The sequence below is a fragment of the Nelumbo nucifera genome, chromosome 5 (assembly GCF_055504915.1).
Source record: "Nelumbo nucifera cultivar China Antique chromosome 5, China Antique-T2T, whole genome shotgun sequence".
Lineage (NCBI taxonomy): Eukaryota > Viridiplantae > Streptophyta > Magnoliopsida > Proteales > Nelumbonaceae > Nelumbo > Nelumbo nucifera.
Window position 1 is genome coordinate 50481183 of NC_142653.1, and position 14183 is coordinate 50495365.

Below are 14183 nucleotides of genomic sequence, written 5' to 3' on the forward strand. Positions count from 1 at the left end.
GGCAAACAGTCTCCCAAGAAAGTGCCTTGTCTGCAGTAATAGGGCACTTATAGGCTGTAGCGCTAGCATTACTCCAGAACATGATGAACGTACTAATTAATTGCTCAGATTTCTATGTTTTTTGTTCTTTGTAATGACTAATGAATTGTGTGGGTCAGGACTCGGGATCTGTTTCTGATGGGCATATCCCAACCCAAGCCTCGACAAAGTTGGGCATGGCCCAGTTCAACCCAATGCCGACTCCAGCCTCTGAGGCTCTGACACTTCATTTGGCTGTAAGAACTTCGAAGAACTAACAATAATTCGGAAGACATAGAAATGAGGAACCTTCGTCATCACGTAACATCCACTAATGAAGCTTACTGTCACAGCAGAGAATGAGAGAAGCCAAGACAAACATATACCACATGCAGGAGAAGTTACCGGACCCAGATTGCAGAAGCGTGGTCGGGGCAATCGTTTGAACGTGCAAAATAATAAGCAAAAGAATCGAGTATAATGAGACTTGTCAGGACCCAAGAGGAACATCATGTGAAGGCCTGGGAAGATAACAAGATCTTGACTAGACCGCCACAAGTTTGGTCCAGTTCTTAATCTTCCATCAGCTGATCAAGGTTATCAGGCCAGGCCCGGGTTATAGATCAGCACAGGCTAAGCCAGTCAGACCCAACAGATAACAGGTTTAACATGAATTCAGATTCAGTCCTCACAGCCTTCTAAGGTTCAAAATATCAATACAGGCCAATATGCTGACTGAGGCGTATCAGCCTGTATCAACCTGTGGTTTTATTTTTTTCAAACTGATTCAGGAGGGTAAGGCCTGTCTACCCCTTGAACCAGGTCAGACCCCAAAACATCCAATGTAAAGACATATCGGGAGGTCACTAATACAACATGTATCAATTGGTACGGCCTGATGCATTTTTGATATTTTAAACCTTGAATACATATCCATACTCATGTTTTTACCAATGGGGAGATTTTCTCAATGCACAGCTAAAGAAATATGAGGACCTGTGAGGACAGTTTTATGAGAGCACATCAGTTCCCCACACAACATCCCATCTATGTATTGGGAACATCTCCCAATGACTAGTACAGGAGATGTTCCTAAGGCTGCATTTGGAAATAATGTGAATGGAGTGTAAATCCCGTTTCAGGGTAAATTTGCATTCTAATTCACTTTTGCCTGTGTTTGGAAATATTACATTTATGTATTGATAAATGATAGACTAATGCATATTTATATTGATAATAAATGTAAAAGTACATTAATAAAAAAGAGGCAAATTTGCATTCAAGTGGACTTTTGATTAAAAAAAAAAGCATATGCTTTATTAGAACTCATGTTTGCATCCATTATAGCTAAAAGTCTATTTGGTAAGAAGGTAAATTTGTCAGTGCAAAACTAACCCAATTTTGCAATTTATATGAACCATTTTACACTCTACATATTTGCATTTACACTTATTTACATTGTTTTCAAGAACTACTGTGTATTTGCACTATACATATTTGCATTTGTACTCTTTCCAAATTGAGCCTAACGCACTCTGAGATGTGCACGTGAGGCACACCCCGTGGGGTGCTGATGTGATCTCCTTTTATGAGGACTAAATCCGAGTTCGTTTAACATTGGGAAAATTACTCAACCAAACCAGTTGGCTTGTCAGCGAGAGTTGGGATCTATTCACAGATACATCCTACCATGCATTCGGAACATCTCCCATGAATAATAACATACAACTACGGGGGATGTTCCCGATCAGCTGGAACATGATGTGAGGTCGGTGTGAGGAGTAGATCCGAACTCTATCAGTAGAGGCAGCAAGGCCAACCCAGGCCCCACCCTATTGGTGGGTCCGGAATTCACATCTACCTCACAACCACATCCTACCCAAGGTTTAAAATTTTGACACGATACACTCGATGTGAGGCATATCGTATCGTATGGAAATCAGGCGTTTTGTCCTTTTTTCATGCATATCGGACCAGTATTGGGGGCATATTGACAACAAAGATATTGCCAAAAACTGGAAAAAAATAAAGGGAAAAACAAGCTTCTTTTTCCTGAAATAAACATTCTTTCACCCCCAAATGACTCTAAAACTCTAAACCTCATTCCTAGAGTGCTAGATTTGGAAAAAAAAAATTGCAAGAAACATGTGTGAATCGTTAATTTTTTGAATATTTTTTAATTTTTGAAAAAAAAACATGGCAAAAAGCAAGTAAATGTTTTCATTTTTTATAATATCTTGTGATTTCTTTTTTTTATTGAATGTATAAATTTATGTTGATCTACATTTTTTACATTCAAAATCACAACTTTTTTTTATGTTATCAATAGATTTATGGAAAATTCATGAGGATATTTGGAGAAATATAAATTAACAAAAAAAAATTGAAAATGTAATTTTTTCTCTGCCTATAAAGACTAAATATGTTTTAGATCTATGGATTTATCTATCATATCCATAGAGCAATTGAAATTTCTTCTTTATTTTGTTAATTTTTTTATATTTTTATATTTAAAAAATATATAATAATTAATTATATTTTATCATTTGATCGCAACAATTGAATATATTATAATGCTATGAATGATCTATCATATCCACAAACCAATTGAAATTTCTTATTTAATAATTTTTTTTCATTTTTTTAGAATTAAAAGTAATTAATTAATTAATTATATTTTATCATTTGATCACAATGATTGAATATATTATAATTCTATGGATGATCTATCATATCCACAAAGCAATTGAATTTTTTTTAATAACTATTTTTTGAATATATTATATAATGTTTATTTATTTTTTATAATTTTTAAAAATAAATAATAGATAATAAATATTTATTAATTATATTTTCACTTAGAAGTTGTGCCAATGCATTTTTATGATTGGATAGGAGAGTTGGGTTTTTCCCATCCCATAAAACATTAAAACTTAAGAATTATAATTTATTAAATTATATAGGATTTTTAATGAAATTATAAAACTACAATATATTTTTCATAAAATAATTAAAATATATTAATTTAATGTGTATATATCTCATTGAAGTCTTATATTTAGTGTTGTTGATGTATTTTTATGATTTATTAAAGTATTTATAGTATTTCCAAGCGTATCTTATTTTTTCTCCGATATACATGCATATCCGAGACGCATTCCAATATGTCTTCCGATACACTTGACGATTCTGATACTTTGAACCTTGTTCCCAATGTGCAGCTGGAACATGATATGAGGTTGATGTGAGGAGAAGATCCAAACTCTGTCGGCAGAGGCAGTAATGCCAACCCAGCCCCCACCCTGTCAGTGGACCAGTGGTCCAGAACTCCAGACCCAGTAATTTACTGGACCAATCTAACCTAGTAACGCTGCCTAATATCCTTCCGCCATCTGCATCCATTCCAAGTTGCCAACTCGCATGGGGTTTCCATCTTCAGAAAGCCTACTAGAATAGATCCGAAGAGACATCCATGGCACCATCCCTAGATGTCATGCAGAACCAGACTGGTCTTTCAGTCGAGATCAGTGTTCAATAAGACAAAGGCCCAAGCTAGAAACACCTTACCTTACGCTCCAAGTTCAGAAGTTTAGCATCATTCAGGATTCCACTTCCCAGCCATTTACACACCTAAACAGTGATCCATCATTTTATCGTTCAAAAATTTGTCAGACGGCAAAAAAGCTGGATGACTTGACCAATCAAATATCTTCAAGGCACCCCCATTGAATTCCAATTTTACAAGGAATCACCGCAAGTGTCAAATTCAATAAGAGTGAGTCGTTTTCAACAGGGTCATTTGAATAATTGGGTTTACAAACAGGCACAAAGACGTGAACACAAACATTTACAGGAAACTACCCCTCTCAAGCACCGGGAAGAATTACAGATTGAGATATTTCTTTGTCGCCAATTAGACATCTAGGATGTACATGCCTCTGTCAAATGGAAGGCTGTCTGTCTCACCAACCTAATCCCAATGAGACGTCCAGTACATTAGTCCACTGCACAAATTCATAAAACAGTTAGTATGGTCAAATACAACCCCAAAATGATAATGATAGGTGTCCAAGTTGGGTACCCTTCGGGCTCGGGCCCTCAGGCAAGGACCCTTGAAATTTTTAGTAATGTTCAACACAAGCCCACCGAAGTTGTACCCCCAGTGAATAATGATTATGATGATAGCTGGTGAAGATGATGACTAGGTAGGTAAAATAAAACAATGAAAATGATGATTTTACATCATGAGGACATATGTATGCACGTGTGGGTGTGTGTGTGCTTGTGCGTTATTTTATATCAGTAAAACAAAACTGTCCTAACAACGATAAGATGGCAAGCTTGATTCTCAAAATGAAAGCACTGAAAATAATATACAGGAAGACTTCAATAGTTTGCTTTCAATTAATTGAAAAAGTAACCCAATCTTCAAGTCCGAAGGAGGGGAGAGAGAGAGAGAGATTGCATAGTAAGCTTTGTGGCCGAAGCATGGGCTGCATGGAAAAGCCCACACTGTGGCCCTTAATTTCATTAACAAGAACATCACTATTGACGACAATACCAAACTTGTTCTGTGGATCCCCCATGGAGAGTGAAGTCAATAATCGAGGATTGCAGGTCACTGTCTAAAGAACTATGTGGATCCCCCATGGAGAGTGAAGTCAATAATCATGGATTGCAGGTCTTTGCTCAAGAGATTAGAAGGCAAATTGGAGTATCGTCACAACTCTGCAGCCCCCGGGTTCTGTGTAGCCCCTTTTCTATAGATTTATCAAAAAACAAATAGCAAGCTTTATGGCAAAGAATAACACTATAATCAACTTTATTAGGCGTGATCCCATAGCTCAGTTGACATGCCACATGACATCTATGAAATTGCTGGTTCTGTCCCAAACTATCCATCTAGAGGAGGAAGATAAGAAAACTCTGAAAACAAAACTTTAAGCACGTAACGAACCCTAATTGCCAGTCCCTTGGAAACCATTTATCATAAAAAAAAAAAAAAAAACATTTTGCTTTTCAACAAAAGCAACCCAGGGGTATGGTACAATCCCAGCAGAGGGATAAGTTTGGTTGTTTGGAAAAAATAGCCTGGTTTGTTCGAGTTTCATGCGGATGACATGTAAACAGCATGTAGGGTAAAAGACTAATTGCAATCAATATTCTTCGATTAAAAAGACAAATAGAGAACTAAGTTCAGTAAACATGTCATGTGCAGGAAGCTTTTTCCAAACAGCCAAGATTTTCTCCCTATCAGAATGCTTTAAAGTAACATGTCTACTGTTTTACACTCTAGGGGTGCAAGTCGGGCTGGGTTGGATTGGGTCAAACCTAGCCCAAACCAAAGTTTTGAACCCCCCCCCCCCCAGGAAATTCTAACCCTAACAAACCTAAAATCCCTTAACCATAACCCAATCCAACCCAACCCAAAGTTTAATTTGGGATCAGGTTGGGCCCACTGGCCCAGCCCGACCTTCTCTCACCCTCTTAAAATTTTGTAAAATCTCTAAGGCTATGTTTTGAAGGAAAAAGTAGGGAAAGGTAGGGAAACCTTTACAAACTTTGTATAGATTTCCCTACCTTTTCCTTCAAACCAAACACAACCTAAAGTTTTCCTAGTCTTTAACTAAGAGATCTAATATTAAACATCTGAAATCCTGAACATGAAATCAGATATAATAAATCAAAATTACGTAAAATGAAAATCACCAATGACTTTTGTAAGAGTTAAGATAGAACCATATTACAAATGTACATTAGTAATAAAAGAGCCAATTTCAGGTTGGGCCAGGTTGCCTGAGAGGTCAACCCTAACCCAACCCAAAGTGAAATTGGGTTGACAAAAGTCAACCCTAACCCAAACATCAACCCAACCTGACTTTTCAGGTTTTTCAGGCTAACCCGGCCCAAGTTGCAGTCATATTTATACCATTATTTCATATACAATGTGCAACTTAGTGGAGTGCATTGAGCAATATAATTCGATTCAAGCCCCTTTTGATTTACAATATGATTACAATTTTCAGATCATAGGCGAACCAAAGAGAAAATTGTTGAAACTTCATCTTTTTATTGCTTCACTTCATTGTTTATTGCTTAAACCAAGGTTTTACAAAATTTAGGCCAACCAAGGAGAACATTGATAAAACTTCAGATTTTATTGCATCATTGTTTGTTGCTTATTTTGCATGCTCTTAGGCATTAAATTCTTGGAGTTAAGAGTGTATATTGTTGATAGTTGAACAAGGAGTAGAAGAGACCAGAGGGTTAGTAACAAGAAATAAAGTCATTTTAGGGCTGGTAGATTGGTAGCCATTAAGAGAGAAATGGAGACAACCACTTGCGATTAATGGAAAAAGTAAAATGAGCTGGATAATTAGAGTAGCACTAGTGGCTAAAATTAACATGACCAAGTAGTAGAGAGATTGCAGGGTTGATATAGCTCACAGAAGTTGGTTTAAACTATTAACAAACTTGGACTTCGTCATATACTTTTCTTGACAGTGCCACCAACACCACAAGATAGAACAGATAAATTTGCAAAATGCAAAAACAAGAACAGGAAAAGATAGGGGCAGAAGCTCCACAATTAATTCTTACAACCCAAATTAGAGAGAGGGAGAGAGAGAGAGGGAGAGGGAGAGAGAGAGAGAGAGAAGAAAAAGAAAATTTCATCATAAAATAAAGCTCCTGCTCATATTATATCTTATTTTCCTAGAAGAGCTAAATAAAAACATTCTCAATTCCTACTTCTGGTAGAACTCAGTAAAGAAACAACTCTATTGAACAGGCAGTCCAATGTGGGGACCCCCAGGAAAGCAATATTTCCGGTTCTCTATCAAACTTGTAAGGTTGATCATCAAGCAGGCCCAATCCAGAAAGTTAGATGCTATATTTACAGTATCCAACTTGTAAGGTTGATCATCAAGCAGACCCAAGCCAGAAAGTTAGACGCTATATTTACAGTTTTCAAGTTGATCAAGCTGGCAGAAGTCAGCCACTATATGCCTTGACACAAACACAGCTCATGTGAAGGCTCAGGTACATGTCCAACTCATGCAACCAAATCCTTGATTGGAGTACCTACAGGCTACAACATGCTCAGATTCAATTCTCAGTTGTTCTGCACCAGTGCATCCTGAGCCCATTAGAGTAAAATAGATAAAGGAACACACAAAAATGGGAGCAAATTTGCCCAAAACTTCTGGTGGCCTTCACCATCAAGAATGGTAACCACAATATTCTAAGCTTCTACCCATTCTGCCCTCCAATATCTACTCTTAATTTCTATTACTAATCTGACAATACAACACCCAAGAAAACAAGATAATCTCATCTTCTTGGATTTCTGTTTTTTTGAAGGTGAAATTTATTAATAAGAGAAAAGAAACAGGTGAGGAAGAGGTTCCCATCCCGCAAGAGATACGATGACAGCAAAACCATAAAATCTATAAATAACAATTAGGCAAAGTTATCATTCCACATTATTCTCCCCAAATGATCACAAACCACTATTCTTGTTCTGTATGTTGAAAGGAAAAGGGGTCTGTTATGAAGAAATCCCTTCATACTTGATAAGGATACCAGAGACTATTACAAAATATACAAAGCTTAATAGGATTCTCACAATGCATACAAACTGATAAGTGATACAGGCTATGCATCTTGTCAGTAAATAGTAGGTTAAGCCCCATAACAAGAAATGGGTTGCCAAGGTAATCCAAAGTGTCCGACCAATAGATAGAGCATTTTAGAAGCTCAATCAAACACAAACCATCTAATTAAATGCTCCATTTGCTATCTTGAGATATAGAAATTTGGTCAAGACTGTAGAGTAAACAAGAAGTTTTGTTATGCTCAGATGGTAGGATTACCCAACTCCAGAGTCCGCCAGCTACAATTAAATTGTGATGGATGTAGCCTGGATAACCCCAGTGTTTCATGTATCAGTGGGGTGATTAGGGATGAAGAAGGCCATGTAAGGTTTAGCTTCTCTGGTCCAGCAGGACTTGGTGAATCCCTAAGTGCAGAATTGATGGTGATAATACAAGGATTAAAGCTTGCACAAATGAATAACTGGGGAGGATTTAATCATAGAAAGGGAGTCAAGTGGTAGTCTCTTGGCAGTGCACAGTAAAGGAGGCCCATGGAGATCAAGATTCTCAGTTAGGGAAGCTTTAAGACTGGATGTCTGGGACCTAGGATCACCTTGCAAACACTGGTTAATGACAATAATTGAGTAAGACTTATCAGCTTGCTGCTGTATTTGTATTTCGCCTGCTACCCATTTTTGGACAGCAAAGTTTCCTTTATAATGAATAAAAGTCATTCCATTAATCATCAAAAAATAATAATGGGGATGGATATGACATGTGCACCCCCATGGACACATAGATATGGTGCTGGCACCTGCCATCTGCTAGAATCATTAAAAGAGATTTAGAGGATTCAGGAGTCTAACATATGGACGCAATAGCTGATAACCAAAAGGGTTTTTTATAGTAAAAGAAAAAAATCAATAAAAAACAAAAAAGAATAGTACATGAGAAAGGTGATAAGATATCGCCCAAGGGAAAGACACCACTACTTAAGAGTTGACCAGCAACTGACAAAAGCTTACAACAGCCTCAAAACAAGAACTCGAAAAACCAGAGAGCCACCAGACTCAATTGATAGCCACAGAAGCATCCCAAAATTCTCAACCCAAAAGACTCCCACACGCCACCAATTGCACCGAAGCCAATATGGCATCAAGAAAAAACCATCTCCCTAGTCATGCCCCTCAAACAATTCCTCTTGCCTTTCATCATCCTCGTTCCAGATCTCGCCACCTTCCCCAGCCTCTGTTTTTCAACCTTTCTTCTTTCCTCAATCTCTCAAACTCCTCAAAGGCTCTTCTAGCAAACTCCTCACCACCCCAAAAAACAGGCCCAGCCTTTTACCAACCGCTACTTCTCTTTCAATGCTTTCCTCAATAGGCAAGCTTCCTAATCCATCCACCTTTTCTTCAGAAGTAGTAACCAACACACCATCAGCCGACTCAAGAACTTCAACATTCTTCTTTCTCACCCTGTTGTAACTTTCTTATCCAACTCTAATAAAATATTATCTTATTGATCAAAAAAAATGTGAACAATTTGAAGATTTCTTAACCCTGAAGTTTCTTAGTGGTCGCCGCCACGGCTTCACTCAAACTCTTCTCTTAGGTCTTCCTCTTCAACCCAACTCCACACCAGTCCTTCCAACCACTACTTCCCCCTCTCCCTTTCATTCCTCATGCTAGAACCTTTTGATCAAAACCCCAAGCTTCTTAGTCTTTGGGCATTTCATTTTATCAACCTTTAAATTTGTTGAGTGTTAAGACTTATGCCCATCTTTAAACTTTATTTTCAAAGAGTGAGGCCCAGTCAATCCTTCATCATGTCTCCCATCTCGAGCCACTTCTTCAACTTCCAAGTTCAAAATGTTTTCCACTTCCTTATCAAACCCACCCTTACTTCCTTATGGCCCTCCACTACCCCTTAACTACAATCTCCCCACCACCACCTTTGTTCCGTGAAAAAAAAAAGAGCTTGCCTTATCGTCTTCTTTATTCAACTTCAGATGGGCCCTACATCATCATTTATTCTTGGAAACTTGCAGCATCCACATTCATTAAGACCTGCCAAAGCTGCCCCAAGCAATCTACTCTTTTTTTACAATTCCCAAAACACCCTCATATTCAACCTCCATCCCTCCCCCTTCAGCCTATCTGTTCAAAGCCCATCTTATTATCTTCTTTATTCAACTTCGGATGGGCCCCACATCTTTCATTTATTCTTGAAAACTTGCAGCCTCCACATTCATTAAGACCCAGCGAACCTGCCCCATGCAAACTACTCTTTTTACAATTCCCAAAATACCCTCATCTTCAACCTCCATCGCTCCCCCTTCAGTCCATCTGTTTGTCTCACGCCCTTATCAATATCACTGTAAACTCTTACTTAGATCATTCTTCCACAACTCCAGATTGTTTACCCGCCCCAACTGTAAACTCTTCCGCACGCATTTCCCACTACAAAAGTTAGAAAACACCAGGCATGTAAAGGAATTCCAAATGTGTTAATCCACACCAAGCTTGAAGGCCCAAAATCTCGGATTGCTCCTATACGAGGATTCCATCTTCCAATCCTAAGGTCTGGAGATTGAATCTGGTTTTGTTCTCTCCTTAAGATGTCGATTGCCTCCCCCTCGCTGTTGAGGTAAAAAGGAAGAAGCCAGCACTCAACTTCCTAACCTAGAAAGGTTTCTTTGGATGCCATTCAGCAACATCCCAATCTCCCACAATTTCCACATCTGGGTTAGAGTTAATGAAACGACCCACCAAGCTTCTTTCCAGCAGCCTAAATCAACTGCAAACATCTTCTTCGGTTTCACAGCCACCTTTCTCATCTTGACCACCATCAAGTATTGAAGCAAGCCATTACAACTCCTCCGATTCTAGCATTCCTCACTTCTAGCAATTGCTTTCTCCATCTCCTGAAGGGCATGACATGAAACGTCCGTATATTGTTCTAAAGTCACAAGGATTCACATATTCCCTTGATCACTTCCAATTCATGGACATTTCAGCTCAACGGCTAATGCAACAAATCCAAATTAACAATTTGTGGTCTATATGATGCAGGTGTTCCAGGCATTTCATACTAATGCCTCATTTCAAAGAAGCTTGAATGCAACTTTCATCACTCTCATTCCAAAAATTGAGGGGGCTGTCAATATAAAGGACTTTAGGCCCATTAGTTTCTTGCACAGTTTTTACAAAATCTTGGCTAAAGTTTTGGCAGAAAGAATGAAGTGTGTGTTAGGCAGTGTTATTTCTTGCAATCAAAGTGCTTTTGTCCCGGGTAGACAGATGGTTGACTCAATTCTCATTGCTAATGAATTGCTGGAATCCAGAAGAAGAGAGGGGAACCCAGGTGTTATGTGTAAACTTGATATTGGAAAAGCTTATGATCATGTTAACTGGCACTGTTTGGACCTGGTGTTGGAGAAAATGAATTTTGTGCAGCTTTGGAGAAACTGGATCAGAGTTTGTGTTAAGACTCCTAAGTTCTCCATCTTAGTTAATGGACAATCAACGGGGTTTTTTGGAAGCACTAGAGGTTTGAGGCAAGGTGACCCTCTCTCCCCCTACTTTTCATTTGTGTCATGGAAATTCTAACTCTTTTTAGCAAGAAGGCTGCTGAGAATGGGCTTTGGGATCGCTTTGCAATTGCACCGGGCAAGGAAAAAGTTCATATTCTTCAATTTGCTAACGACACTTTGTTTTGTTGATGCTTCACCAAGTCAGCTGGAGGTGGTGCTTGGAATTTTGAGTTGGTTTGAGGTGGTGCCTGGCCTCAAGGTAAACTTGAGTAAATCTCAGATCATCCCTATAGGTCATGTTACAAATCTAGAGGATTGTGCAGAAGTTAAGGCTTGTCAGACTGCCCATCTTCCGGTCAAATACTTGGGGCTTCCTCTTGGAGCTAAATGTACTTCCTCTGAGATTTGGATTCCAGTGGTTGAAAGAATGGAGAAGAAATTGGCATCTTGGAAAGCTAAATATCTTTCTTTCGGGGGGAGAGTTACACTGATTAAGTGCACTCTTTCTAACCTGCCTACTTATTTCCTCTCCCTCTTCCCTATTTCTTCCAAAGTAGCAAATAGATTGGAGCAAATACAGAAAAACTTTCTTTGGAGAGGTTGGGAGGAGGAGAAGAAGGTTCATGTTGTAAATTGGGACCAAGTGTGTCTTCCTAAGGAAGTTGGTGGGTTGGGAATAAGAAAATTGAATAAGTTCAACTCTGCCCTCCTGTGTAAATGGTCCCGGAGATTTGCAAATGAAAGAAATGCATGGTGGAGAAAGCTGATCGGGGACAAATATGGAGTGGATTGGGGTGATTGGAGATCCAAATCTCCTATTTCAAGAGGGATAAGTTCCATTTGAACAGGTATTTTGAAGAACTCTATTTTATTTGAAGAAGGAATCGGATATAAATTGGGAAATGGGGAAAGAATTAAATTTTGGAAAGATTCTTGGTGTTCTGAAGTGTGTCTGGAAGATGCCTTTCCTCTCTTCTATCAAATTTCTGTAAATCAGGATTCCTCGGTGGCTGAGAATTTCAATGCCTCTGGTAACTCTTTCAGTTGGAATCTAATTTGTAAGAGGTGCCTCTTTGATTGGAAAGTTGAAGAGTATGCAAATCTGTTGGGCCTGCTTCATAACCAGAGTGACTTGAACAAGGAGGATGCTTGGAGATGGAAATGGGAGGCTGATGGCAGGTTCACTGTAAAGTCTATGTTCAGTAAGTTGATAAGTTCAGGTCAGGGGAACTTTCCGGCTAGGCAGGTTTGGAACTCAATTAGTCCTTCTAAAGTGAAGTTTCTGCTCTGGACAATGGCTTTAAATAAGTGTCTAACCAAAGTTAATCTAGTGAAACGTGGCATTCAGATTTTGGACATGTCATGTGGCTTGTGTGGTGGGGCAGCAGAAACTATTGAACATCTTTCTTTACATTGCCCAGTCTCGAGTCATATTTGGAGGCATTTCCTTCAGGCCTTGGAAGTCAGTTGGATAATGCCAAATTCTGTGAAGGATCTGCTGTTTTGTTGGAAAACTGAGGGTCTCAGCAAGAAAGGAACCTTGGTTTGGAAAACTATTCCGGATGCAGTGCTTTGGACTATCTGGATTGAAAGAAATAACAGAATTTTTCAGGGCAAAGCTAAATCTCCAGAGGAAATGGTGCAGAAAGCTGTGGGTAAACTACTGTCTTGGGTGTCGGCAACGGAGGAATTTAAAAATCAGAATTTGAGATTGTTGTTTAGTTCTCAGACTTGGATGCATTTGTAATCTGAGGTGGCTCTAGGGAGCCTTTACTGGCCTAGGCTCCTTTGTACTGTTATTTGATTTAATAAAATACCTTACCTTTTACAAAAAAAAAAACAGTTTGTGGTCTATAAGTATTGAATTAAATCAAAAAGAATAAAAAGGAAAGCTAAATAGATCTTCATCTCTTGGGAAATGTTCCAATAGTTTTTTTTTTTTTTTTTTTTTGAAAGGATACTTAATCACAAAAGTTCAGGGATTGTATGGAGCTGTTATCCACTTGGGAAGTAAGCACATATAAACCCAAATGAACCTCATCTAGTGGATGGTATAGATAAGCCACATCCGTTTCATTTGATAATGGATGCTTAGAAAATCCCACTTTACAAGCCTAAAACAGATTTGAGGGGGGTTGATAGTGGGTCCAATAATCAGGTTGGAAAAGCTCTAGGATGGGGTTGATCAGCCACAGATCAAAACCCAAAACCCACACCACTAGAACCCTCCACCCCCTCTTTAATGAAAACTTTACCTCCCCAACCCTTACAAACAACAAACAAAACAGACAAGACCCAAAACAAACTTCAAAAGTCCAAAACATCCCCCCCCCCCCCACAAAAAAAACACCCAATTCAAATGATCCTAACAAAACTCTATCATTCAAGTATCCCCAAAAGAGCTTTCTTCATTCAAAGGATATCTTTCCTCCAATTCCCAGAACATTTTTCTCATAAACTCTTCTCCTAAAAACAACCACCCTAATATTCTGCTTAACCTAATATTAACTTCTATAGGAAAAAGAAAAGGCCCTAAGAATATAGGCAAAGAGAGGAGGGTAAGGTAGCCCTTTTCCCTTGCTTTCCTACTTCAAAATCAACTAACAGATGCATAGGACAAATCCTAATTGGATAAGCACTAGGACTTTGGCTAAAATTCAGGTTGACTTGGGACAAGGAATAAGACAAATCCTACTAGATGAATGTGAATCTGACTTAACTTTTTGTTTGAAAGTAAAAAGAAACTTTTGATAAAAAAAAAAAAAAAGATGCTAAATGGTTAGAAGATAACACCATGAGCACCCCAACTTTCAAAGCAATCTTTAGCCCCCAATTACATAATGAACAAAAACCAAAAGAAAACCTGAAAACATCTTCTAAACTATCCACTTATACATCCTTACAAGGGAACTGCACAAACTGGTCAATGAAGCCTTATTCACACCAAAGTCATCTCCACAACCTTCCATCCCTAACTAATCCACACCATCTGATCACCTACCTCCGACATTGATAAAAAATTCTCTTTCCACCTTTTT

General features: G+C 38.5%; 1 protein-coding gene across 2 annotated transcripts in view; it reads right to left on the minus strand.

Moving 5' to 3' along the window:
* Positions 1-3726: 3726 nt before the first annotated feature.
* LOC104588728 (uncharacterized) overlaps positions 3727-14183 on the minus strand; it is a 39821-nt gene continuing 29364 nt past the window's right edge. Inside the window, exon 4 of one of the 2 annotated variants that reach the window (XM_010246777.3) lies at positions 3727-4022. In XM_010246777.3, the coding sequence (XP_010245079.1) occupies positions 3989-4022 (34 nt within the window). In that variant the 3' untranslated portion in view covers positions 3727-3988. The other variant, XM_088888832.1, reaches the window with a different exon arrangement.